Raw genomic sequence first — 27900 nt, 5'->3', positions numbered from 1 at the left:
TACTAGGAAATTATTTAGAGACATCAGCTTGGGCAGAAGTGGAGTTGGAGGCTCAAGCAGCAATGCTGGGCATTCCTGGGCATATTTTTGCTTTGACAAGGGCTCAGGCCAAAAAGCAAAAAGGACAGGGTTACTTGGATCCTGGAACAATGGACCAAGGGATCCCAAAAGCTAGGGGTAGCAAGGGTAAATCCCTACCCACTATCCCTCCCTCTACAGATGATTCTCCTTCTGAGGAAGAAGAATTTCCTCCCTGTGCAGAACCTTCACCAGATGAGCTGGCAGCAGACACTGCTGAGCTTTTGGTTGGAGGGGGGCCTGCCGGGGAAGAGCTGAGTGTGGCACAGCAAACCTGTCCCACATTAGAGGGTTTCAGACAGCAAGCTGTCACGCAGCAAAATGGGGATGTCAGTGACTTACATAGAGTTTACTGGGAGGACAACCTCTTGTACACAGAGGCAAGGGACCCAAACCCTAGAGCAGCCAGGAGATTGGTCATTTCCCTGCAGTACAGAGAGTTCCTCCTAACTCTGCCACATGACATTCCTTTGGCTGGACATTTGGGCCAGATCAAAACATGGGAAAGGCTTGTCCCCCTGTTTCACTGGCCTAGGATGTCAGAGGACACTAAAGATTTTTGCAAGTCTTGTGTGACCTGCTAAGCCAGTGGCAAGACTGGTGGCACACCAAAGGCTCCCCTTATTCCACTACCTGTGATTGGGGTCCCCTTTGAAAGGGTAGGGGTTGACATAGTTGGCCCCCTTGACCCTCCTACTGCTTCAGGAAATAGGTTTATCTTGGTGGTTGTGCACCATGCCACAAGATATCCTGAAGCAATTCCTCTAATGACCACTACAGCTCCTGCAGTGGCAAAAGCCCTCCTGGGAATCTTTTCCAGGGTGGGTTTCCCAAAAGAGGTTGTATCAGACAGGGGTAGCAACTTTATGTCTGCATACTTGAAAGCTATGTGGAAGGAATGTGGTGTAACATACAAGTTCACCACAACTTATCATCCACAGACTAATGGACTGGTAGAGAAGTTTAATAAAACTCTCAAAGGAATGATAATGGGACTCCCTGAAAAACTCAGGGGGAGATGGAATGTCCTGTTACCTTGCCTCCTTTTTGCTTACAGGGAGGTACCCCAGAAAGGAGTGGGCTTCAGCCCCTTTGAACTCCTCTTTGGACACCCTGTAAGAGGTCCACTAACACTTGTGAAGGAGGGTTGGGAACAACCTTTAAAAGCTCCCAAACAGGACATAGTGGACTATGTACTTGGCCTAAGATCCAGAATGGCTGAGTACATGAAAAATGCCAGTAAAAACCTTCAGGCCAGCCAAGAGCTCCAAAAGCAATTGCATGACCAGAAGGCTGTTCTGATCCAGTAGCAACCAGGACAGAAGGTGTGGGTATTGGAGCCTGTGGCCCCAAGAGCACTCCAAGACAAATGGAGTGGACCCCATCTAATTGTTGAGAAAAAGGGTGAGGTTACCTATCTGGTAGACCTGGGCACTGCCAGGAGTCCCCTTAGGGTGATTCATGTCAACCGCCTAAAACCCTACTATGACAGGGCTGATCTCACCCTGCTCATGGCAACAGATGAAGGACAGGAAGAAGAGAGTGACCCTCTCCCTGATCTCTTCTCCTCCACTGAAGAGGATGCTTTAGTGGAGGGAGTAGTTTTGGCAGACTGTCTGACTGCAGAACAGAAAGACAACTGCATAAATCTCCTTGGACAGTTTTCTGAACTCTTTTAAACTGTGCCTGGCACCACATCTTGGTGTGAACACACAATTGATACTAGAGACAGCATGCCTGTCAAAAGTAAAATCTATAGGCAGCCTGACCATGTCAAGGACTGCATAAAACAAGAGGTTCAGAAAATGCTTGATCTAGGAGTGGTTGAACCTTCTGAAAGCCCATGGGCTAGTCCTGTGGTGCTTGTACCAAAGCCTCACTCAAAAGATGGAAAAAGGGAGATGAGGTTTTGTGTTGATTACAGAGGTCTCAATCAGGTAACAAAAACTGATGATCACCCTATACCCAGGGCAGATGAGCTTATAGACACACTGGCATCTGCCAAGTATCTAAGCACCTTTGATTTGACTGCAGGGTATTGGCAGATCAAATTGGCTGAGGATGCTAAACCTAAAACTGCATTTTCAACTATAGGAGGGCACTACCAATTTACAGTGATGCCCTTTGGTTTGAAGAATGCACCTACCACTTTTCAGAGGTTGGTGAACACAGTCCTGCAAGGGTTGGAGGCTTTTAGTGCAGCATATCTAGATGATATAGCTGTCTTTAGCTCCACCTGGGATGAGCATCTGGTCCACCTTTGGAAGGTTTTGGAGGCCCTGCAAAAGGCAGGCCTCACTATCAAGGCCTCAAAGTGCCAGATAGGGCATGGAAAGGTGGTTTATCTGAGACACCTGGTAGGTGGAGAACAGATTGCACCACTTCAGGGGAAAATCCAAACAATCATGGATTGGGTTCCCTCTACAACTCAGACCCAGGTGAGAGCCTTCCTAGGCCTCACTGGGTATTACAGGAGATTCATTAAAAACTATGGCTCCATAGCAGCCCCCCTTAATGATCTCACAAGTAAAAAGATGCCTAAAAAGGTATTGTGGACAGCTGTCAGAAAGCTTTTGAGGAGCTCAAACAGGCCGTGTGCACTGCACCTGTCCTAAAAAGCCCATGTTACTCCAAGAAATTCATTGTTCAAACTGATGCATCTGAATTAGGGGTAGGGGCAGTCTTATCACAACTGAATTCTGAGGGCCAGGATCAACCAGTTGCTTTTATCAGCAGAAGGTTGACCCCTAGAGAAAAGCGTTGGTCTGCCATAGAGAGGGAGGCCTTTGCTGTGGTGTGGGCACTGAAAAAGTTGAGGCCATACCTGTTTGGCACTCACTTTATTGTTCAGACAGACCACAAACCTCTACTTTGGCTTAAACAAATGAAAGGTGAAAACCCTAAATTGTTGAGGTGGTCCATATCTCTACAGGGAATGGACTATACAGTGGAACATAGACCTGGGAGTACCCATTCCAATGCAATGCAGATGGACTCTCCAGATATTTCCACTTAGACAATGAAGACTCATCAGGTCATGGCTAGTCTTATTGTCCTTCGTTTGGGGATGGGGGTTGTGTAGGAAAGTACCATCTTGCCTGGCATGTTACCCCCCATATTTCACTGTATATATGTTGTTTTAGTCTATGTGTCACTGGGACCCTGCCAGGCAGGGCCCCAGTGCTCATAAGTATGTGCCCTGTATGTGTTCCCTGTGTGATGCCTAACTGTCTCACTGAGGCTCTGCTAACCAGAACCTCAGTGGTTATGCTCTCTCTGCTTTCCAAATTTGTCACTAACAGGCTAGTGACTAAATGTACCAATTCACATTGGCATACTGGTACACCCATATAATTCCATAGTATATGGTACTGAGGTACCCAGGATATTGGGGTTCCAGGAGATCCCTATGGGCTGCAGCATTTCTTTTGCCACCCATAGGGAACTCTGACAATTCTTACACAGGCCTGCCAGTGCAGCCTGAGTGAAATAACGTCCACGTTATTTCACAGCCATTTACCACTGCACTTAAGTAACTTATAAGTCACCTATATGTCTAACCTTCACCTAGTGATGTTTGGGTGCAAAGTTACTTAGTGTGTGGGCACCCTGGCACTAGCCAAGGTGCCCCCACATCGTTCAGGGCAAATTCCCCGGACTATGTGAGTGAGGGGACACCATTACAAGCGTACACTGTACATAGGTCACTACCTATGTACAGCGTCACAATGGTAACTCCGAACATGGCCATATAACATGTCTAAGATCATGGAATTGTCACCCCAATGCCATTCTGGCATTGGGGGGACAATTCCATAATCCCCCGGGTCTCTAGCACAGAACCCGGGTACTGCCAAACTGCCTTTCCGGGGTCTCCACTGCAGCTGCTGCCAACCCCTCAGACAGGTTTCTGCCCTCCTGGGGTCCAAGCAACCCTGGCCCAGGAAAGCAGAATAAAGGACTTCTTCTGAGAGAGGGTGTAACACCCTCTCCCTTTGGAAATAGGTGTGAGGGCTGGGGAGGAGTAGCTTCCCCAGCCTCTGGAAATGCTTTGATGGGCACAGATGGTGCCCATCTCTGCATAAGCCAGTCTACACTGGTTCAGGGCTCCCCCAGCCATGCTCTGGCACGAAACTGGACAAAGGAAAGGGGAGTGACCACTCCCCTGACCTGCACCTCCCAGGGGAGGTGCCCAGAGCTCCTCCAGTGTGTTCCAGACCTCTGCCATCTTGGAAACAGAGGTATTTGTGGCACACTGGACTGCTCTGAGTGGCCAGTGCCAGCAGGTGACGTCAGAGGCTCCTTCTGATAGGCTCTTACCTCTCTTGGTAGCCAATCCTCCTTCCTAAGAAGCCAAACCTCCTTTTCTGGCTATTTAGGGTCTCTGCTTTGGGGATCTCACCAGATAACGAATGCAAGAGCTCCCCAGAGTTCATCTGCATCTCCCTCTTCACCTTCTGCGAAAGGATCGACCGCTGACTGATGAGGATGCCTGCAAAACCGCAACAAAGTAGCAAGACGACTACTAGCAACCTTGTATCGCTTCATCCTGCCGGCTTTCTCGACTGTTTCCAGGTGGTACATGCTCTGGGGGTACCCTGCCTCCTCTCTGCACCAGGAGCTCTGAAGAAATCTCCTGTGGGTCGACGGAATCTTCCCCCTGCAACCGCAGGCAACAAAATACTGCATCACTGGTCCTCTAGGTCCCCTCTCAGCACGACGAGCATCGTCCCTGAAACTCAGCAACTCTGTCCAAGTGACTCCCACAGTCCAGTGACTCTTCAGTCCAAGTTTGGTGGAGTTAAGTCCTTGCCTCCCCACGCTAGACTGCATTGATGGGTACCGCATGATTTGCAGCTGCTCCGGCTCCTGTGCACTCTTCCAGGATTTCCTTCGTGCACAGCCAAGCCTGGGTCCCCGACACTCCAACCTGCAGTACACAACCTTCTGAGTTGTCCTCCGGCGTCGTGGGACTCCCTTGTGTGACTTCAGGTGGACTCCGGTTCACTTTTCTTCTAAGTGCCTGTTCAGGTACTTCTGCGGGTGCTGCCTGCTTCTGAGAGGGCTCCCTGACTTGCTGGGCTCCCCCTGTCTCCTCATCCAAGTGACGACATCCTGGTGCCTCCTAGGCCACAGCAGCATCCAAAAACCCTAAACGCGACCCTTGCAGCTAGCAAGGCTTGTTTGCGGCCTTTCTGCGTGTAAGCTTCTCCAAGACGTGTGACATCCATCCTCCAGAGGGGAAGTTCCTAGTCCTCTTCTTTCTTGCAGAACTCCAAGCTTCTTCCAACCGGTGGCAGCTTCCTTGCACCCTCAGCTGGCATTTCCTGGGCTCCTGCCCACTCTCGACACTGTTGCGACTATTGGACTTGGTCCCCTTGTCTTACAGGTACTCAGGCTCGGAAATCCACTGTTGTTGCATTGCTGGTCTTTGTTCTTTCTGCAGAATCCCCCTATCACGACTTCTGTGCTCTCTGAGGGGAGTAGGTGCACTTTACACCTACCTTTCAGGGTCTTGGGGTGGGCTATTTTTCTAACCCTCACTGTTTTCTTACAGTCCCAGCGACCCTCTACAAGCTCACATAGGTTTGGGGTCCATTCGTGGTTCGCATTCCACTTTGGAGTATATGGTTTGTGTTGCCCCTATACCTATGTGCTCCTATTGCAATCTACTGTAACTTTACTTTGCTTGCATTACTTCCTTTTGCTATTATCTGCATAATTTTGGTTTCTGTACATTTATCTTGTGTATATATCTTATCCTCATACTGAGGGTACTCACTGAGATACTTTTGGCATATTGTCATAAAAATAAAGTACCTTAATTTTTAGTACTTCTGTGTATTGTGTTTTCTTATGATATTGTGCATATGACACCAGTGGTATAGTAGGAGCTTTACATGTCTCCTAGTTCAGCCTAAGCTGCTTTGCCATAGCTACCTTCTGTCAGCCTAAGCTGCTAGAAACACCTCTTCTACACTAATAAGGGATAACTGGACCTGGCACAAGGTGTAAGTACCTCTGATACCCACTAAAAGCCAGGCCAGCCTCCTACAGGGGTGTGTGAAGTTCCATATTTTTCCCTAGGCAGAATACCCATAGTTCATGCTAGAACTACGATTATTGCATGTAGTGCAATAAATAATGGTTTTGTTTGAAAAATCAGATTTTTTAAAATCATGATATTCACACTTTTACCATTGTTTCACATCATAATGTCATTTTGCATACTCTCTCTATGGTTCCCTTTACTGCCCTGTGTGTTGCATGAAAAAGAAACACAGGGTATCTACATTAAGCATGATTATGCTTTAAAAAATTGTGTGAGATACAAGTTACTTGACCTGCACCGTTGCAGAAAAATGTTAGGTTTGGCAAAGGCAAAGCAGGAAAATATCCATGTACAAACAGAACTTGGCAACGAAAATGAAGCAAGTGCAGTGCTGATTCCACACCCCTTCCTAGCGACCAAAAAACGTGTGAGAACAATCAGTCAAAATTGTTGAGTAATAAGATTATAGGGATATGTTAAGTGAAGCAAATGACAGTAACTGTGCACACAACAAGAATGCCATATGGCAGGGCTCTATGGAGAATACACTTGTGTAATCAAAACATGCATAACCATTTGCTTAATAAATTACTTACTATTGTGTGTTGCACCTCCTTGATCGAGGCACTCAAGTAACGATGGTTATAAAGACGATTTGTTTACCAAAAGCTTGGAAATATACACAGGCTGGAATGTCTCCTGTTATTGTACATGTTAACATGCTTTGTTTCCTGTCATGGAATTTCTCACCTGTGAACAATCGATGACATGTAACTGTAAAATTTGGTAAGTTTTTAAAATAAGTAAGACTCACAACTACTCACAAGCAATGATAACCAGTTAGATAGTGCATGGAATCCTACAGTTTATGCAGAATCTATCCTGTTTGCATGCTATAAAGGCATTGCCATCTGTATACTTGTTCTTTATAACACAGATTGAAAAAAGTGCAATTTTTACTTTGTTTATGAATGGACTTGGTTTAGATTTATATCTTGTATAGTTTGTACTGTAAAAAAGGTAATTTGTCCCCAATAACAAAGTCTGGAGAAGTCAGGATTTTAAACCATGTCCCTTGTTTCTTAACCACATCACCTGTCAATGGTCCAATCATTTTAGCATCAACTTTCTTTTTTCTGCTACCCATTGATCACTCTTTTGACGTACCGCTATGACAAGCACATTCAAGTTGAAAGACAAAGTGAGAAGAAAATTAGCAACAACTGGTTCGGAGATATATACCTTTTCCAGAAATTACTGAAAAGTTACTGATTCTTGCATTCACTTTGAGGAAAACCTTATAATTAATTAGAGAATTTGAATTTTTTTAATGTTTTAATCCAAAATGGTTAAGACAGCCATTGCTGTTGTCAACGAATAGCAACTTTAACATGATTCAAAAGTGCTAAAATGCCATGGAAAGGTAGCCATGATTAAACTAACACTACACAGTTAATACCTGTTTATCGTCATTTCTACATTTCTGCATTAGATGCACTGAAAGAAGACAGTGATGAAAGTGCAGAGAGAAACCGCCTTTCTTTGGAAGTCCAAGACTCTTTCTCCTTTCTGGATAGCCAAGATGTCAACACAGAGGCTAGCTTCTTTGAGCAAGACCTGGATGCAGACCACCCTGTTGGGAGCCATTCATCGTCTTCATCAGAGGATGGAGTCCTAGGTTCTATAAACTGCTTCAAAATGGATTATGAGATGCTTGAGGAGGATATCAGAAGTCAGTATATAAATGACATCTCTGGGTCAGACATGCAGGCAAGTAAAATAGTATAAATACATTATTTCATTTTCTTTGGGACTCCTGTATGCAACATTTTGTAATATCTGAGGATATCATTAGGTCCCTGTAGCTGGGATTTAAAGGGCAATGTTTGGGACACGTCTTAAAGGTTGTTTTGGCAAAAGCCAGTTCTGAGGGAAGACGAGGCCCAACAAATACTTCATATACTAATTAACAGAGGCCACGCTTGGGTATAAGCTGTATGTCAATCAAGCAAAGAAATTTGTAGAGCGTGCTACTCACCCGTGAGGGTCTCAAGGCGCTGGGGGGTGGGGGGCAGGGAGGGTCACTGGTCAAACAGCCAAGTCTTGAGGTTCTTTCTGAAGACCAGTAGGTCTTTGGTTTTGCGAAGGTCGATGGGGAGGGCGTTCCAGGTTTTGGGGGCGAGGTAGGAGAAGGACCTGCCTCCTGTGGTGGTGTGCTGGATGCGGGGGACTGTGGCTAGGGCGAGGTCGCCTGATCGGAGGTTGCGTGTGGAAGTTTACTCTTTCATTGAGGTAGGTTAGGCCGGTGTTGTGGAGGGATTTGTGGGTGTGGATGAGGATCATGAATGTGATTCTCTTGTCTATGGGGAGCCAGTGTAGGGATTTGAGGTGTGGTGAGATTCGTATGCAAGTCATCTCTGCCTAAGCTTGTGTGATGAAGCGGAGTATTTATTCTAAAATATGGAAAATACGCTCTCTTTTCAGTGCTGGGGACTCTGGAGTATGTAGTCGAATTTACATGTCATCAATCACACAGTTGGTAGCCCCTTTTGTGTTGAAAATAAATTGTGGCAGTAAATATGGTGCACGGGAAAGACTTCTGAGGCCGTATACGTTTCAGGCACAGAGAGCTGCAAATGTGTGGCTGAATGCAGATGATAACTGTGGCTGAGTTGGTGAATGAGAGTAGTGAATGGGTAACTTCCTACAAAGTTGCAGCATTTCTTTCTTTGATGCCTTATTTGATAGTTGCCCATAATGTTATTTCCTTGTATCTGTTTAACTATAAAAGGACCAATTAAAACCACTGAAAGAAAACAAAAATCAAATGTAAATTACGATTCACTCATCCAGCCTTTAAAATGTTGATGTGAAATTACCACTATATGACAGAAAAAAGCCACAAACATGTTGTAATTAAAAAACGATTTTCTAAAACGTAAAAGATTGTAAAAAAATAAATAAAGCTATAGCCCACCACAGGAATATGTAATGTAAAACTAAATGACAGTCTACTGCAATGCAGGAGCATTCCTTTCTAGCAGACACATATTATTACATTAAAAACTCCATATTTTTCTGCTTGACCAAACCTTCGCACTCAGAAATATAATAAGCCTATGGGTTGTTACTGTTACCATATTTATCCCTTCAAATTTATTTAAGAAACACAGGTCATACAAAGTTGCTACATTCCTCTGTATGATTTTTGGTAGAGTTTGGAAGACCCAGCTGATGATGTCATTTTTGAAAACCATAAAAAAATCCCAGAGATAGGTGCTCAAACGTCAATTTGCCAAGCACTTTTTGAACAGTATCTAAAACAAAATACAGAACACCATCAGTGCTTGGTTAATTTACAAATTTAGGGTAGACTGGTAATTATATTTTTCATTTATATCACCCAAAAGCTAAATACTTTGCTTGCTACTGCAACATGGATCTCTATGCATTGATGGTTGTCTAAGGGTGCAGACAATAAGATGTCATGTAAAGTGTTAAGAGAGATAGCTAATTGAAGCTGTTCTTCAGAAGTCCAGAAGAGGTCAAAGAAATTTTGCACATATACAGATTTATGGGAACCGAGTCCTAGAGCATCCATTTAACAGGACTAGAATTCGACATTCGTCTTACATTTAACAGCATTCATGTTTAATTGTTGATACCTGCAACCTCTCTTGCAGCACCTTAAGATACGATTGTTGCACTCTCACTGTCCATTACTAGATGAAACTTTAAATTTGAAAGTTTTGTTTGGCAGGGGGAGCATTCCACAGCTACCAACCCATTTCATTCGAAAACCCTAAACATGTTGTTCTTGAAAGCCCTCTGCCTTTATCTTCCCAGGGCTTCCCACTTAATTAAAAAAAAAAAATTCTGCCACATGTACTCATTCCTCGCTACCATGTTCATGCATGAAAACCTGTTTTAACATATGTAGGCTAAATTACATTTTAAAAACAATATGTTTTTTAAGTTCGGTTTTGTAGGATTTTACTTTTGTAATCAAAATGTTTTCTCTTGTTTGACAAATACTGACTTGAGATCTGGCTCCGGCATGTAGGTACCCCCGATGGTATTCCCTTTGGAGTGAGTGTGACTACAAGGGACCCCCCCCCCCTGGCACTAGCCAGACCACAGGCAAACCGCCCCCAACCCCGGGCTATTATAGACCTACCCCACCGTGAACTACTTGTTCAGGTAGGACATACATTATTCACCTTGAGCACCTCACTTACTGCGTGTGCTCCGACCCTGACGAATGCCCCTGACCTACCAGCACTTTGTGAGGGCAGAAACATGTTGGTCATACGTATTTCTTTTTAGACTCCAAGAGACATTATTCTATAATGAGCCTTTTCCCCCTTGTTCTTAGCCTTAACAGCATGCATCCCCATTAAAACTAGCAGTAGCCACTGGTGACATGTTTGGTAATTTTATTTCTCACCCATTCTGGATCTCTGTAATTATCCAGTCAGTTTAATTTCAGCACTCCCTCTGGTTCTTTTAACCAAGAGGTTGAGTCCGCCCAAGTAGTATCATCTTACTTGTGTGGGGTTAGGTGGTCAAATGATGAAGCAAGACACTATTATGTGTGTGAGACCACCTAGTCCGTAAGGGAAATCCCCCCCTCCCCCTGTAGGACAATACAGCACCCCCTTGCTTGGACATTTTCCGAATAATGATTTCGCCGCTTCAGGATCTTAAGCGACTTAATTAATACCGGTCACTGAAGGAAGACTGACCTAGTCCCACCCTCAGTTCCCACTACCCCACACCTTTAGTGATTATATAGATTTCTTTTGGAAGGTGGTGTGGGTAAGCAACACTCCCAGTGCTCTCCCTTCGTGTACTTTTTTTAGATCTGGTTAACTCATTGCAGGATGTGTACAGAATGGGAAAGTAATTATTTATTGTAGGAAATAGCTAAATACTTATGTTTAACAGTGACAGTAAAATATCAGACATAATCAACACATTTTTCATCACAGATAACCAACATAAACATTTAGATGCAGGTAGTCCTCTAAAGTAACAAATGTGCTCAAATGTTTTGTTAAAACAATCATAACTTTGTGGCAAGAATTATCATTTATTTCTGCACATCCAATGACATTTATGATTGCTCCCTTTGTATGAGTCAGTTTTCTAGACAAAAATTGCAATAAACTTTTTATAATGATTTGTCACTAGTGCCCGGTTATCAGGTAGTAATAAGTGCGGAAGTACAGTAAGGGTAAATAAAGAATTCATAATCAGAACTATGGCTATTGGTGCAATCGATCAAGCTAAATTTAATATCATGGAGAGCAACTATCTCAATACGTACTGCACATCCTATCTGCAACATTTGACTGATGGGAAAAGGATATGTAACTGCATTCCTTACAGCCAAACAAATCAAATTTTGGTCTTGATTTTTTATAAAACATAAGGGTATAAGGCTATATGTTTGAGAAACAGTGCAATTATAACATACCATGCAGAAAACTAAAACTTGAGTCAATTGAAGAAATAGGCTCTGATGTTGACTTTGGCAGCTAATGTTACTAATCTTGCTATGGCAGAGTACTTTACTCCTCCATGGCAAGGATATTCTGCACATCAAATGTATAGCTCTCCACCAACCCAGAGGACTTTTCTTTCATTTACAGGAACCGCTGTTGTGGCAGATATTGTAAGTGGAAGTGTGCTGTGCGGTTCTGTCAACACAGCACACTATCATTTTCTTTTTTTTAATCTTCAAAAACAAAATCCCAAAGTGGATTTTTGTTTTTGGTGTGAGGAAAACGTTTTTAATTTACATAATTCCATGTTTTGGGTCGGTTTGAAAATGTGAAAACTGTCCATCTGTCTGCCCACTTATAATCGGGTGGGCGACAAGGCCAAACCTCTGATGGTGCTTACTCTCTTGGGCCATGGGAGTGGTATGTAGGCTGGGAGTAGATATATTAGGTAGCAGTACATGCCTGTAACACTTATGTATACAGACTATCATGGAAGGTAATTGTATTACTCACACTGGGTATAATCTCTAAAGTGGGTGTGTCCATCATAAGATTACAAAAACCTAATCCATATCAAATTTTAAAATGATTATCTTTTGCATGTCAATAATTATCCTTAAAACTGTGCATGTACACGCTGACTTTAACCAATCATAGACAACTATTCATCCAAAAAAGACCCGTATTGACAAGCAGTATTACTACTGTTCTGGTAACTGGATCTGTTTCATAAATATCCAATTGAGATATCCTATCATACATTCTGTTATTAGAAACCATGTGATCTGAAGCTTGGTTTAATAATAAACAGATTATTCATCTGATAGGTAAAACAAGATACAAGGCAACAAGTCTTCTTACTTGACTATGGTAAACGGCATCTAAAACCTGTGACCTGAAATTTATTTCAGATGCTTGAAAAGAAACATGTCTATCAATAAATAGAAACATGTATTTTAAATGTACTCTTCATTCAGCTTTTAAGTGGTAAACACCTATGATCTTATAGAATTTTTTATGTCAACGTATGGAAATTGCACAATCAGCAATACTCTGTACATAATAAAGTTAATTTTGTTAGGGAGGGTTTTTTATGCAGGCCAAAGTGTAGTCCTATAAACTTCAACTTGACTTGAACTCTAATTTCATTACTGCATTTTATGATTTGCATTGATTATTTTTTGTTTAATAACCGGAGACATGTTAAAGTCTTTGTGTTTGTTTTAACTCATTTAGGTGACCGAATTCTCTGTGGAGCCTCCTCCGGATGACATGTTTTCTGAAGACGAATGCGATCAGATGTACTTTGTTCCCATGGGCTGCTCAGACAATGAAGACTTATCAAGAGAAGAGGAAGAATATAGTGAAGAGGTGTATTTGAGCGCCTATGATGACCTTAGTCCATTACATAAGGAATTGCCGCCTCTTTTAGAGCATGTAGAAAGTCAAGTTTCAGACTTACTGGGATCAAGACATGTGTCTGGCAACCTTTACCAAGAGACAATAACACACAATTTGTCAAGTGGGTTTCTGGAAGGAACTGAGTCTGTTATGGATCCTGGAAATCCACTGACAGATGAAAAAGTATGTGACCTACAGTTGTGTGTAGAAAACAACCCTGCTTGTTTAGAACTTCAGCAAAAAAATAAAAATCTCCACATTAGTGAAGAAATGCAAGTGGACCCTGACACATTTGATGACAAAGACAATTTCAGGGACAATAATGAAGATTCTTTCATTCATACTCAGGTAACTATTCATCAAATAGATGGCACAGATACAATGGAAAACGACAGTAATTCAGACAGAATGAAGCATTCGATTGAACATGCACAAACCACTGAGGAACTGAAAGACAATATGTCAACAGAAAGTAAAGAAAGTGGGCAAAAGCTTGAAATTGCATTCTTGGAGTTAGACATGGCAATACAGTCTCTTAATCAAATACAAGAAAATGAGACTTTACGTTTACAACCTACTACTCTTGAAGTTGATAGAGTTGAAATATATGATAATCTAACTGGACACACAAATCAATCACAAAATATCATATCAGAAGAACCGACTGCTTCAAATGCAGACCCGCTTTCAAATTTCAAAATTGAGGCGATTCTGCCATTTCAAGGAAACTATGAATTTACGAGTTACAGAGGAGTGGCACCAAACACTTCTGGTGAAGTTCTTGAGAAGAAACAGCCTCAAATGTATTCTGATGGAAGTGTATCCATGAGATTTATTTCCACTTTTGCTGAGATTCAGCAAGTGAAATCGGCACCAGTTGTACCCCCTAAACCCCAGTTTGCCAAGCTCCCTCCAGCCCTGAAGAGTAAGATTCACGTGGGAGCTGCATCCACAGACACACCAGTAGGCCACAGCATCAAGCATGGCAAGCCGGAAAAATGCCATAGCATTGATCTAAGTCATCCTATAGGTAGTTCTCCTCAGAAACAGCAGCGTTCTAGCTGGCGTAATGGTGGAAGTGTATCCTTCGATGCAGCTCATATAAAGGAAAGACATATTAACCAGTTGCCAGTGAGACAGATGCAGACTTACTCTATCAGTGATTCACATGAAATACATAAAGCATACAGTCTGCAAAATACTTTACATCTTCAAAAACTCAAAGAAAAGCCATTAGGGATTAGGTCTGGGAGGCCAGTTAGTTGCATCGGATCGCTATCTTCTCTTGAAAACCTAAGGCTGGAAAAGGGCCTAAACCACGAAGAATTAGCTATCTTTTCTTTTGAATCACCATTAGTTTCTAACCAGAAATCTTTCAATTTCAGTCAAGACCCTCCTGCAAGAAACCGATTGAGTATGCCCAGACTAGGGCAGAGGTCAGACACAGAAGAGAAAAGCCCCTGCGTACTTCAACAGCGTCGGTCCATTGTGTAGCTATCAAAATCAGACTGATCATTGGTCACTTATAACCATGCTCTTTACTTACAAATGAATGCACTGCACAGCTTCAGATTATTACAAAACTTCAACTGTGTTCGCCTGATCTCTGACTTCCGGAGGGTGAGGAACGTGAACATGTAATTGCCCTCAGATCCATCAAATTCTTTTACACATTCTACATTATACGGAAGACAGTGTGGGAAGTGGACGTTGCCGAGATTCTGTATGAGGTTTTGTGGCAATGACCACCATATTTATCTGTGATGCCTGTCCATCAACCGTTTCAAATCCAAAGAGTGAGGGGAAGGGTAAACAGGTCATTTGGGGTTTCCTTTTTCCTGTTCAAAATTAGAAACTTGTTAATTTTCAGAGTTTTAAACAGTATTTTCATTGCTGCATGGTGCCTCAAAAGGAAGAAGCATTCTGGGATTCACAAAAGCCATGAGAGGCCCTGACTTGATTGACTCAGTATGTTCTTTTAAAAGGTACATGTAACCTTGTTACTTCTCCCGATATAGAAGGCTCACGTAAAAAATTATTACTTCTTTTTTAATTTTTACTGCTTAACCAAGAACACATTGTAATGATTTTCCATGCTATTGCAGACACCGTAGGATTAAAGGAAACCAGATTATAAGACACACTTAGCACTTCTTCCCAGTCTCATTTAGACACTTAAGATATCAATAAAACAATGATTCACTTCCTCTATGAGGAAATGAAAATGTAATTAATGCTTTATTTATCTTAAACCTCGGCTTTCTCACTTAAAAGCAGTGTTATTTTTCATAGGCAGCAGCAAACAGGTCACTGAGTATGGAACACAATCAAAAGAGTAATAGATCAAAAACGTTACCTAATAGCTGCTATTTATTGAAGTTAAGGGAGCAATACATTTCTCATTACTGGTAGTTCACAAAATACTTTTCAAACTCCTGATGGCATTTTTTTAAGTACAAAACAAATTAGATTGCCACAAAAAACCTAAGCACCGGATATTTTGACTTTTGCAAAATTGTTTTGGAACTTAATCCTACTGAACGTTATAAATATTTCATTAGTCATTAAAAAGTAATCAAATTGTGAATAGTGGCACCTATTTTAGAAGGTAATTCCTATTTCTCATACAGTATACCAAAATGTATCTTTTTCTGTTGTATGAAGTTTTTTATTCCTCTTTTCATACACTTCATGTAACTATGTGAAATTCTTTACAAAGTTAATGCAGCACATTGGGAGTTTTAAGACTTACTTTTCTGTTACTCACAGTAGCAAACAAACATTATTTTGTTATCCGCTGCTTTACCACCATATTGCAATACAAATCGATTGTTTCCTAACAAATATAGTAAAGTGAGAAATTTTAAAAGAGATGCAATAAGCTAAAAAAACTTTCTTTGTCCAACATAAATTTCTGTGGTCCATGAAATGTTTGTAGCGGTTACTAGGCCTTCTATATCAAGGACAATTGATCAAACATCTGCCTGCTGTTTTATAGGTTCCTGATGGGAGGGCTTAATAATTGGGTTAATAACTCTACTTTTCTCTGCTATCGGCTTGTATGCTCTGATACAATATTATGCATTATTTATATGCAGGTATCTCATTTACTCTACAGTCATGGTGGAATCATGCTTAGAGTGGCCAAATGACAAGAAGGTAGTACAATAAATGTAAAATAAATTGTAAATATGTTCAGAATTCAATGAATAACAGCTTACTCCATCATTTCAACTTTTGGTTAACTGTGCATTATGTACTGTTTAATAATAAATTTCAGTTTTCTGATATGGTTTTGAAATTCCATAGTGGTGTAATTTATGTCTAATTTGCATACTGATTTTACCCATTAGAGATTTGATCTAACCAAAAGTGATGGCACATAGATTCAGCTATGCTAAATATGACTCTAGCATGTTTAAAAAATACTCATTTTTCTATGATAAGGACAAAGGGCTGCATTTACTAAGTGTTTGTAAAGGCAAAGAGGCTTTTTTGAAGTGTACAAACCCCTATTTGTGATTCAGTAAACTTTTACTGATTTGCAAATTGGGTTTGCGATTTGGTAGTAGGAGAATATTTTGTGACCAAAATGTGTGGTTGTGAAACATTCACATTTTACCACCTACTTTAAGTGGGCCATTTGCAAATTAGCTAGTGCTGCTGGACTCTGCCATCTGTGAGTCCGACCCTTGCCTGAGGTGCCCACTCCAGACCTGGACCTCATAAGTGGGTCCTGCAGCTGTTTTCTATGAAAACCGCAGCTAGTCATCTCTGCATCAATTGGAATTGATGCATCGCCTCTCCACTGCAACATAGAGGCTATGCGATGACAATGGATTCACAGCATAGATGGCCTGACAGTGACACTCTTCGTGGCTTAATGACGAGGCGTTGCCTGTATTTCAGTGGAACCCGACAATGATGACACAGTGATCCGACTGCGTGGAAAAGATTGATGCATCGTGACATTGAGGCTTTTCTCCAACAAAGGTACTTTTTCAGAGGACTGTGAGTGAGTTCCTGTAGCCGGCCTACCCTCCATTGCAGTTGGCCTGAACTATGGATTTGTCCCTCACAACCTCAAGTAATCTTTTGACTGCTAGTGACTTCTAAGCACTATTTTTAGATTTTTCTTTAAAAATGTGTATCTTGACTTCTACTGAATGGATTTTTGTAGTTTTGTTTTTCTCAGATAAATATTCTCTATTTTTCTAAACCTGCGTGGAGTCTTTCTGTGGTGCTTTCTTTGTGTTACTGTGTGTGTGTTTCACAAATACTTTACATATTGCCTCAAGTTAAGTCTGCCTGCTCTGTGTCACACTACCAGAGGGTGAGCATAGGTTAATAGAAAGTGTGTATCTGACTTACCCTGACTAGGATTGTGGTCCCTACTTGAAAAGGGTGCCTACCACTGCCAACTAGAGGCCCAATTTCTAACAATGAGCAAGGACGTTTCATCCTTGTAGAGTGTAAGTGCCCAGAAAAGCTTAATCAGGTGTGTTTCTGGCAAGTCAAACAGGCAGAGGTATAAGTGGGAGAGAATACAAGCCATGCTACTTTAACTTTGTTCTTATTTTTCACCTTGTTGTTTTTCATAAACATTTAAATAAAAACACTTTTGAGTGTACGTGTATATGCACAGAATGAGCTGCGATTCTAAAGTTGGTGCATTAATTTTCCAAAATGTTATACTGTGACATAAATACTCAACATTCACAATATATATCTCAAACTGCTCTTTAACCATGTTGATTTCACATTTTTTTTCCTAATCATTTTGTTCTTTCTTCCACCATTTGCAAAGACCAGATGATAATACTCTTCAGAGTTAATTTTGCATGCACAGAGTTGTATGTATGTTGTGATTTTCCTCTATGTGTATATCGAATTGATCATAAACCTATTACAAACTATTCTATGCAATAGACACTCAACTATTGCATTTTAACTGGAAAACAGCAATACAGGATTTTCACAAAAGGAATAAAAGGCACTCATGAATGAATGTACACCAAAAAATCCTTTTAGAGAGTGAAAACAGTTTAAGGAATCCGTATTTCTCAATCATTCTTTATTTAATTTTCAGACTACCACATAACAAGACACACATCTACCCCCAAACAGTCTGTCAATCAGTAGAATATACACAGTGTGCTAAGCTTGATACTCGGTGTGCTTGAAATAACATAAAACTGTACAATGTTTGATATTTCAAGTACCAATAGGAGTTCCAATCCCATTATCATCCTATGGGATCATATAAATTATAAGTGTTTCCAAATGAATAAATTCTAAATCCACATTTGTCCTCCGCCTGTCTCTTATACTAATACAACTGTCTAATAGCATCAGCTTCCACACATTCTTATGCCACCTTATGTAATAGGCTTGTATGGTAAGTATAATCTAGCTACTTTGGATGATATATAGAACACCCTCACACATTATGATAATATTCATTTCACCATATCCACTCTCCCTTCTATTCTCAATGAAACATAATTCCATGGCACCACTTTACACAAACCCATCTGGATTATTATAAATTACCGTAAGGTATCACATATAAATTCAGACACACCACCTCAACAGTATTCATCTGAGGCTTCATTAGTGGCTCTCATATTGATTATAGAAATCTAATTGATTATTATGACTGTGTATAATCCGCAAACCTGGATACTTCATTAAGCTATTATTTCTTGTGGGGATGGTAGGCTTCCTTCGGTGGTGTAGTAAACAGGTCTTTGACACACAGTGTTGTTGATAGCCACCTCCCCCTGTGTTTCAATACTATTAAGTCTTCCGGTAAATAATAAAGAAAAGCCAACTAGCTCCACGGTTTACTGCTATACATCTTGCCAATACTGGGTTATAGTGGGACAATCCCATAGGATATGTATTAGATGACAGCGAAGTGCTACATCTCCACTATGCTGACTGTGGTAAAAGGCTGTGTTGGTGTAAACGTGAGGATATCTAATACCAACTGTGCAGCACTTTAAAAGAGGAATACATCAGTTTTACTTCCCTGAGCTATTTATCATGGGATACCATTAATGCGGATCATTCTTTGGTGTGTAATCCCTTGGTAATATTGACCCCCAGCATGGCTGGCTATCTCTTGTTTGGAATCAGAGTGTAATCTAAGTATCAGGATACCATAAATCCCAGAAACCACCTACATGAATTGTCCCAGTTTCTTCATGTAAGTGTCTAAAAGGGGCCTGTTGATGACGTAAATTACAATGTAGTATCCAATCTTTCAAGAAGGGTGACATTGGGCATGTGACTAGAAAAGGGTATTATCCAACCTCAAATACACCATGGCCTGAAAGGTTTTCCAGTTGTCGCCTTGGTTTAGCTGGTCAAGTCACTTTTTATTCACATTATATTCACTTTCTTCCTCCCTCCTCCTCAAACTGCTCTGAAGTAGCAGATTAAGTCCTCACAGAAATGTGGGTCTATATTCTTGCCTGCTGGGTCAAACTGGTCTCCTTAGATACAACTCATATTATCCAGACACCAACAGGTACTGTCTGAATACATTAATAAATTCCTTTAGCGTGCCACCATAGCATTACATGCTATTCACTGGATTTTCCTTTCTTATTCTCGGGCGTCCCTGCATTGATTTGGTACTGATGAGAACCCGTATTGCATAATGGGTCGATATTCTGGTCACTTGAACCTTCGCAAGGGCCCTTCTCATTTGCTTATATTGTGTTTAAAGTGGTCGTTTTTTGTTTAATGGAAGCATATATGTTCTATGTATTATCATTATTTTATTTGTTCTTTTTGTTCACATCGGACACAGAGCACGTGTCTTCCTTTTCACAAGTATAATCATTCTTTAAACATAGCTTTCTTGATTTTGTTGTTACCAATCTGAATTTGATCAATAACATAAAAGAAAAGTACAAACGTGTTTTTTTTAAGTGGGTTGGCTCAGTGGAAGCACCATGGGGAGGGGAAAAGGGCAAGCAACATGACCAACTAACATGGAAAGAAACGCTAAAGCAATAACGAAAGAAAGCAAGCAGTGATGCCTTAAAATCAGAGAGACTGTAAAGAGGTAATACTTCGTGATACAACAAACACCGAATTGACAAACTGGGACATGATTAAGAAGCAGGCAAATTAGTATAAGAAGGGAAGCCGACCAACTGTAAGAAATTAGGGGGGGGCTCCAAGTCCCCCTAAATTCTTGGTAATCCGTAAAATACCTTGTAACACATTGCACATGCACTGTCTAGTAGTCTCGTCCTAAAGTATGACCCCATACCACAGGGTTTAAAAAAAACAAAAACTCCAGCTTTGCAGTTTGTTTTTTGACTGACTGAGTTATATCTTTTAAGACTTTAGTCTTGCCGATGCTTGTGTTTGAGGCAATGTTCTCTCTCTTCTCTAGCACTGAGATACTCCTTTTGAGTGAGTCTGCATCACATAAACTACTATAACATGAAAGAAAAGATGCCATGATTTAAATGCCTTGAATTTGAATGGAACCCCAAAAAATGCGCTACGCGACTATAGCCCCTCTCTCCAACAAACGTTTTCCCATTTTTCCGAGCACATTGTTTCCGCATTTGCAAAGCATCTCCACATGGCGGAAAGAGTCCTACAAATGGATACTGATAACTTGGCCACCTTGACTGTGGGTAGCGTAGTCATATTTATCCCAAACATAATATCAGTACTTTATATCCCACAATGCGGAGCATTTATCTAGACCAGAGGAATTATTCACGCTGGGACACTTGAAACATCTGTGATGCCCGTCGGCTTCAGGGGAACAAGGGTGGAAATTCAAATTTGCTCAAACGAATATAATACACACTCGTGTGGGGCGCAGAGCTCCCTCAACCATATAACTAAAGGCCGACATCATACTATATCCGGCTTACACAACGCTGCCTATCCATGCTATGCTACTCATATTTTTTTTCCTACAAGGCATATATTCTAACGTGTCACATTCTGCATCTCCCAGATATTCACCACCAACACCCACCCACACCTCATCACAAACTGCTCTAAACGGCTCCAATGCTGCTGGGCCTTAACTTCCGGCATAGACAAAATCTCTTCCGGTGCATGCGGAGGCGTGTCCGGGTTGCTCTTTCCGGAGCAATAGGACGCCTTCTTCCTGCGCAGCAGCAGGGCGGGGTCCTTGGCGGTGGGCGGAGCCTCTTTTCTGGGCGGTTCATGTTTCCAACCAATCGCAGGTCTGCATGGGAAGTCCAGCCACAAAGAGACCCTCCTGTTATCAGCCTTTAGCTGGTCAATCAGTTTGAAACTAGCTTGCCGATTGCTATGCTTTATTAATATACTTAGAGTCGGGAGCAAAAGTAGAAAGCGATTGGATGGTCGAGATTTTTTTTATTGGGCGACAGAAGGTAAGATCCAGCTTTGGAAAGATCGCGTCCATTCGGGTGGGCTGGCATGTCTGCTCTTTGATGTCCTCCGTGGAGTACTGATGGTGGCTGTACTAAGCTGCCAGGATCTCTCGCTCTATTGTGTCTCCGACGGGCGTGGGCAAGTGTTTTGTAGGACAGCCATTGAAAGCAGCGTAGTTAAAGATTTTATGGGGAATGATTGGCATTTTGGGTCACCCCATTTTACTCTGCGGGGGCATATACACTGTTGGTGGATAAAAAGGCTCTCCAGAGTGGTGATTATCTTCAAATAAAGAAGAGTTTGGGAGGGAAAAAAAAGCACAAAAACTGCCATCTCTCTCTTATGGAATCCCCCCTCGTACAGTAAAAAGAGAGGTCTATTAATGGAATAAAAGTAAAATATGCACTACACCAAGCGGCTATGGATGTCAGTATAATCCTTTTACAGTTAGCAGAGATGTATAGTTGTTTATTCGGGCAGTAACAGATAGCCACGGACATTTCTTTGGAAGACTCAGATTTCATAGTTCTCTGCAGATTTCTTTTTTACATTTCTGCTTGAACTTCCAGGCCAAGAGAAAGTGTGTAGTAACATTAGCAAGGAAGGTGGAATAACCGAGGGCATGGAGGCAGACCCGCAGTGGTGGCAGGTAACATAGACTACCAAATCTCCATGCAGTGACCTTGGTATTTATCAGTTTAATTTGGTGTTTCACATTCTGTCAATTACATATCAACGCTCTCTACCTGTCGAGCTGCTGTGACACGTGAAGGGAAACACTTTTATGTATCAGAGTACAAAGCCCATGGGAGTAAGAGCTATAGTTAGCGAAATAATGGCTGTCTCACCATGCTGAGGTGAATGTGCAAGTATCTCTGGGGGAAAGGTGCATCTAACGAAGGAAAGCTAGCTTAACACCATGCCTCGTCAGATAGAGTAGCTGTTTACCCTTCTGAGGGTTATAAAGTCCCCAGATATTCCATGTCAGTTCCGCATTCTGCAGGCCCCTAGTTTGAGTCCCCATTAAATAAGAGTGTAATGGATAGTAGTCACAGTTTGTGTAGCAAAGGTGACGTGGTAGTCAAAAAGTAGATAAATAATCAAGCTAACCAAAACTCAGCAATACCAGCCCAACCTTCCACCCACACCAGAGTTAAGAACATCTGGCGAAACCTAGTCAAACAGAGATACATCTCAATTCTAAGCAGTACGCTGTACACCTCGGTAGCCGATGCCCTTCTGTGGTATCTAACAATGATCGAAAGTTGTGTAATTGTAAACCAGTGCTATATTGTTCCAGTTGACACTCAAAAGGGGCAGTGTGTAAGGAGGAAATTGTATAATCTGCACAGCAGTGGCACAGAGAGGCACAGACAGATATTGCTTAAATTAGTTGGGCGTGGAGTGCATCTGTAGCAGCGGGGGAGCAATCTGGAGTGGTGTGACAGGAGGGTCCACTCTACTCGCCACAGCATTAAAAGGACAAGACCGCATCTGCAGGTGTGTAGCCGATGCCCTTCTGTGGTATCTAACAATGATCGAAAGTTGTGTAATTGTAAACCAGTGCTATATTGTTCCAGTTGACACTCAAAAGGGGCAGTGTGTAAGGAGGAAATTGTATAATCTGCACAGCAGTGGCACAGAGAGGCACAGACAGATATTGCTTAAATTAGTTGGGCGTGGAGTGCATCTGTAGCAGCGGGGGAGCAATCTGGAGTGGTGTGACAGGAGGGTCCACTCTACTCGCCACAGCATTAAAAGGACAAGACCGCATCTGCAGGTGTGGCGAAGATTCAGTGTGGTCCATTGACCTCTACTCGGAGATGGGCTGTGTATAGCATACTACATTTGAGTCTCTGTTTTGGCATAGTGATTTTAAACATCTGACAATTTACGCCTGGTCGCCTTGACAGCAATAGTCAATTCTGCTAACAGGGGCAAGGTTGAGCCCCTCAGTGGAGGGGGGCCCGCCCCAAGGCCAGTCACAATGCCTTATCCCTGTCCCAGTAGTTTAGCAAACAAACTATACTCAAGTGCAGCGGTTCTTCAAGCGGAGGACGCAAGCCAAGCGACCAGTAGGCCCGCTTGACAACAGATGTTTCACTGAAGTCCTGCCTGCTCATGAGCTCAGACGCTCGACAAAGACGTCGGGGTGGCCCATGTTTGTGATCTCGGCCACCCCCATCTGGAGATTATTGCGGCTAGATTGGCTTCAAGGTCTTCATTCTTGGCCACTGTTGATTTTATCAGTTTCTCTGCTGTCTCTAGGCATTTTATAACATTTGTGGCATCATCCTCCATTTGGGAAATTCATTGTTCCGCACCATCCATTCTGACAGTATGTCAATCTATTTGCTCACCCATATGATCCAGTCTGTTTGTGAGGGTGTCAAAGCGGGCAGCAGTACATTTGAACCCCATGCGTGATTCTGCCATTATAGCTGCAAAGCCACCCATTGGTGCCATTGTGTTGCCGTTGTGTGGTGCCTCTACTTGGTCAGAAAGGGATTGCTGATGCCTTGCACGTCTGGGCTGTTCGAATGAACATTTTTCCCCCGGTTTTGGGTCTCCGCGCCCCATGGTGAGAGCCAGAAAGACCGCATAGGTCAGGGGTACCACAGTCTGTGCTCTAGAGCAGAGCTCGCAGAGTCGCAGGGAGTAGATCCGTGATGACAAGGAAAGCAATACTCCAGCACCAATGTCAAGGCGTAGGATGAGGGGCGCGCATGTCATGCATGGTGGAGCACACGACCCGCCAGCCGCACACCGCCTGCGATGATGGAGTCCTGCATTGTGACAATAGGGGCAACGTATTGGGGGGGGGGTGAATCCCCAAACTCCCTGTGTGCAGTATGTCCCTCACTGGTTAGGAGGCCAGTTGGCCCAGCGATGATGCGTGCCAACGCTGCATCACGCCTTCTCTCAGTGGGCCTTATGTGTCCTGGTGCGTCCCAATGAGCAGTGGGATCGCAAGCCAAATTCAACGTCATTAGTGCAGGGGCCACAACACCATGCACAGCCCTCGTTCTCCATGAGGCCCTCCAGTAGCAGGTAATCCAGGCAGGAATGCAGCACACCCCAGAGCGCTGTCCAAGGAAAACTCTGGCGTGGGTCCTGCTGCACAGCAGCCCAGGCCGCAAGCGCTCAACCGTAGCCGCAGCAGAAGGACATCCCTCTGGTAACTGGCTCATCCGGGTAATGTACATTGTAGCAGGAGGAGTGGGGAGGAAAAACTGACCCAGGCAAGACAGACGGGCATCTAGAGGGGCTCGGTAGCCCCAATCCTCATGCTCACCCACAGCCCCTGTTGCCACGAGGCCTCCAAGGACCGTGGCAGGCCGCAACTGCCTGCCTCCCAGTCTCATTCTTCTCAATCAGGCGTCCAGCGGCTGGCAGTCAGGTCAACTGAGAGCATAGGTTGCTGTCCTCTCAGCAACACGTCCACAGCCTGAGGATGGGATTGGATAGAGTGAAAAAAAACACTTCTGTTTCAGGCATATGGCTCACGAGCTTTGACTTTCAGGGCCTAGCGGATTCAAAATGTAAGGCTTATGTTTGAAGGTTGGTGTGTAGCAGAATATCTAGGTCGGGTTGCACAGGTAAATTCACAAACATAATCTCCAGGTAGTGTTATTCTTTTGCAAAGGGTATTATTTTTTATTACTATTAAGGTAAATTGGTAAATATTTCTCATGCCAGTTTCCCAGTGCATGTGTCAGTCATGGGCTGATAGACAATCTTGGCAACAAGTAATGTAGCTGTCCTTCCAAACATTGAAATCAGCCACTAGGCGGGGCTCATTAAATCGCCATGTACTGCTTTCTTTACACTGTGACAGTCAACATTTTGGATGATGGCACAATCAAGGCTTACTTCTGCAACATGGTGTTTAGAAAAAAAAAAACATTTAGATCACCAGGCACATGTATCTCTTGCAATAAATATAAGGGCCAAGAAATCATGTAATTTTTGTTTAAAAGGTCTAGAATTTTTATTGCTCATGTACTACGACTAATAACTTTAAGACATTTAAAGCATTATCATTTAGATTTGACTGGGTATCACAATCTACTGTGTTTTGAACTTTTATACTTGAGCAAGCTTTTTAAAATTGGTACTAATCCCCAAATTAGCTGAGCACAGCACGATTACAGTCATTAATGTATGTAGAATATTACCAGTCACAGAAGAAGAGTGATAGATGGAGGGGGCCACAACGTAGGCAGCTCAAGATTCAGTCGCAGAAGATGGGGGACATGCCACTCTGGTTGAAAACGGAAGATTCTTTCTGCACTGGCAGTCTGCCTTCTTGGTCCTTTAGAAGAAGCAGAATTTCTTCTTTCGCCCTAAGTATGGGTCTCACTACTAGAAAGAAAACAAGCAAGGTGTTTGTGTGCAGGCCTCCTTGAGGTAAGATTTGAACATGGGATATACTGGAAGGGCCAACTAATATTATATAAGGTGAAAGACCAGTAAAGCTAAAGTCAACACCTTTAATTCTCCTACTTCATGCAGTTACTTTAAATTCAAAATCATGGAGCACTTTCTACCAATCGTTCTCCCTCAGTGCATGGCCATCATCCCACATGTTGTTTTTGCGCCTACCCTGCCATATGTTGATCAGGACATTATGTCTTGTCCAAGGTGCAGTCAGTGTAGGTCTCCTCGTCAGTCAAATTTCAAGTAAGCCCCTTACTTTGTAGAGAAAAATAATTCGTAGCAAAATGTGTTCCTTTTATTTGACCACAACTCTGTGGTAACAATTAGAAAGTGCAACTACCACCATCCTATTGTGGATTCCAGGTAGATTGTTTATGCTTCCACAGTGAAAAACAGTGAAAAGCAGTGAATACGCGGAATGGACTGGCTGCTCAAGTTTTTTTTTTTTTTTTTTTTTTTTTTTTTTTTTTTTGTTGAGGGGTGAGCCTCTGACCTTGCTTTCAGGCCACTGTCATTAACCAAGTGTTGCTCTTTTGCCAGGTCACATCATCTCCTACTGGCACTGGTTCTAGTCTAATCAGTTATAATGTGCTTGGCTAGAGGTCCTGGACCAGTCCCAGTAGATCAAGATATGTCCTGGCCAGACTTCCTGGTTCAGATCAATTTCCTGCAACAAAAAGCCCTTCCGTTGGATGATGAAGTCTGGCTATGTCTGTGGCTTCACAAATAAATCACAAGGGAATCTATGTAGTGGTGCAGGGTGACATGCTGGTACAGCTTTCCCTGCCAACAACTAAATGTTTGGAACTCGTACTCCTTTAGAGTCTATAGCTGCCAATGCCCCAGCTTGAGGCACCCCACATGTTACTCATGCAAAGTACACATACAGTCAAGAGAATTATGGAGCCTAGATAGATTTACAAGCAAGAACCTTAACCATTCTCCCCACTGGTGTTAAAAAGGCCTGTTGCCCATGTTTGTAATAAGCTCTCACATTCAATTAATAGAGTTTTGACCCAGAATCAATAGCAGCAGCACTTGTGGCTGCTGTAACTTTAGGTGGGCTCCAGTAAAGTTTAGCACTCTGCTGGTAAGCACTATGCTTTTCCCATGTAGAGCACTGGTAAGTAGACTTCCCTGCACCAGAAAATATGCAAAGTTTGCCAGAATGATAAAGTGAGCAACAGATTGACTTGTGAACATTGCGGAAAGTAACTTTCAGCCAAACATCCTGCTGTCCCTAAATCAGTCTTTTAATACTGCTTATGACTTGGAGAACATGTTACCTGCTAAATCACATCATATATATAGCACAACCTCTCCTCATGTTAAATAATTCAGTCCTTATATGAGGTTTTGGTGTGTGGTTAAGCGTTTGTATGGCCATATACCTGATGGCAGTCCACAGTTACTCACAGTTTGTGCCTTTCTCCCATGGTCCTCAGCTTGGGCTGTGTAGGGCCATTTCACTTAGGCCTATGTGACTTAAGAAAAGTTCAGCAACCCTTGTGGCAAGCACTGGTGGTGTCCTTGGAATATCCGGGATACTTGTAATGCTGCAAGTTCACTGAATTTTCAAGTTTATTGTCTCTAGGATTTGACTTTCAGGTTGTAGCCAATTCAAAATTAATGCTTGCGTTTGGACTTTTGGTGTGACACAAGATATCTAGACATTTATTATGAAGTTTGCCTGTGCTACCTGATGTAGCACAGGCAAACTTCATAATAAATGTAATGCAGAAGTAATGTTATTCATTGTAAAATACTTATATTTTCATTAGTATTAAAGTAAAGTTGGCAGTGTTTGTCAGACTAGTTTTCCAGGGCATGTGCCAGTCATTGCTGGATAGGCTGTCTTTGTAAGAAGTAATGCTCCTGTCCTTCCAAATATTGTAATCAGCTGTTTCCTCAGGCTCACTAAATTGCCGCTTGCTATCTTCTTTATGCTTTGGCAGTCCTCAATCAGCAAGGTGAAACACTGAAGGCTTACTCTTAGAACATAGTTTGGAAGAAACGTTT

The 27900-nt window shown here is 42.4% G+C and overlaps 2 protein-coding genes across 10 annotated transcripts in view; both read left to right on the top strand.

Moving 5' to 3' along the window:
* The window catches only part of ARHGAP30 (Rho GTPase activating protein 30), a 72408-nt gene extending 57741 nt beyond the window's left edge, over positions 1–14667 (top strand). For both annotated transcript variants that reach the window (XM_069218261.1, XM_069218260.1), the window contains exons 11-12: positions 7623–7900; positions 12874–14667. In XM_069218261.1, the coding sequence (XP_069074362.1) occupies positions 7623–7900; positions 12874–14532 (1937 nt within the window). In that variant the 3' untranslated portion in view covers positions 14533–14667. The remainder of the gene's footprint in view (positions 1–7622; positions 7901–12873) is intronic.
* A 6600-nt stretch (positions 14668–21267) lies between these two features.
* USF1 (upstream transcription factor 1) overlaps positions 21268–27900 on the top strand; it is a 60929-nt gene continuing 54296 nt past the window's right edge. For 3 of the 8 annotated variants that reach the window (XM_069218268.1, XM_069218270.1, XM_069218266.1), the window contains exon 1: positions 21268–21440. The gene's annotated coding sequence lies outside the window, so the exon portion shown is untranslated. Of the gene's footprint in view, positions 21441–22010; positions 22091–27900 lie in introns of all 8 variants that reach the window. The other 5 variants (XM_069218267.1, XM_069218263.1, XM_069218269.1 and 2 more) reach the window with 3 other exon arrangements.

This window comes from Pleurodeles waltl, chromosome 12 (assembly GCF_031143425.1).
Source record: "Pleurodeles waltl isolate 20211129_DDA chromosome 12, aPleWal1.hap1.20221129, whole genome shotgun sequence".
In the NCBI taxonomy this organism is placed as follows: Eukaryota; Metazoa; Chordata; class Amphibia; order Caudata; family Salamandridae; genus Pleurodeles; species Pleurodeles waltl.
This window is presented reverse-complemented; position numbering and strand designations above follow the sequence as displayed.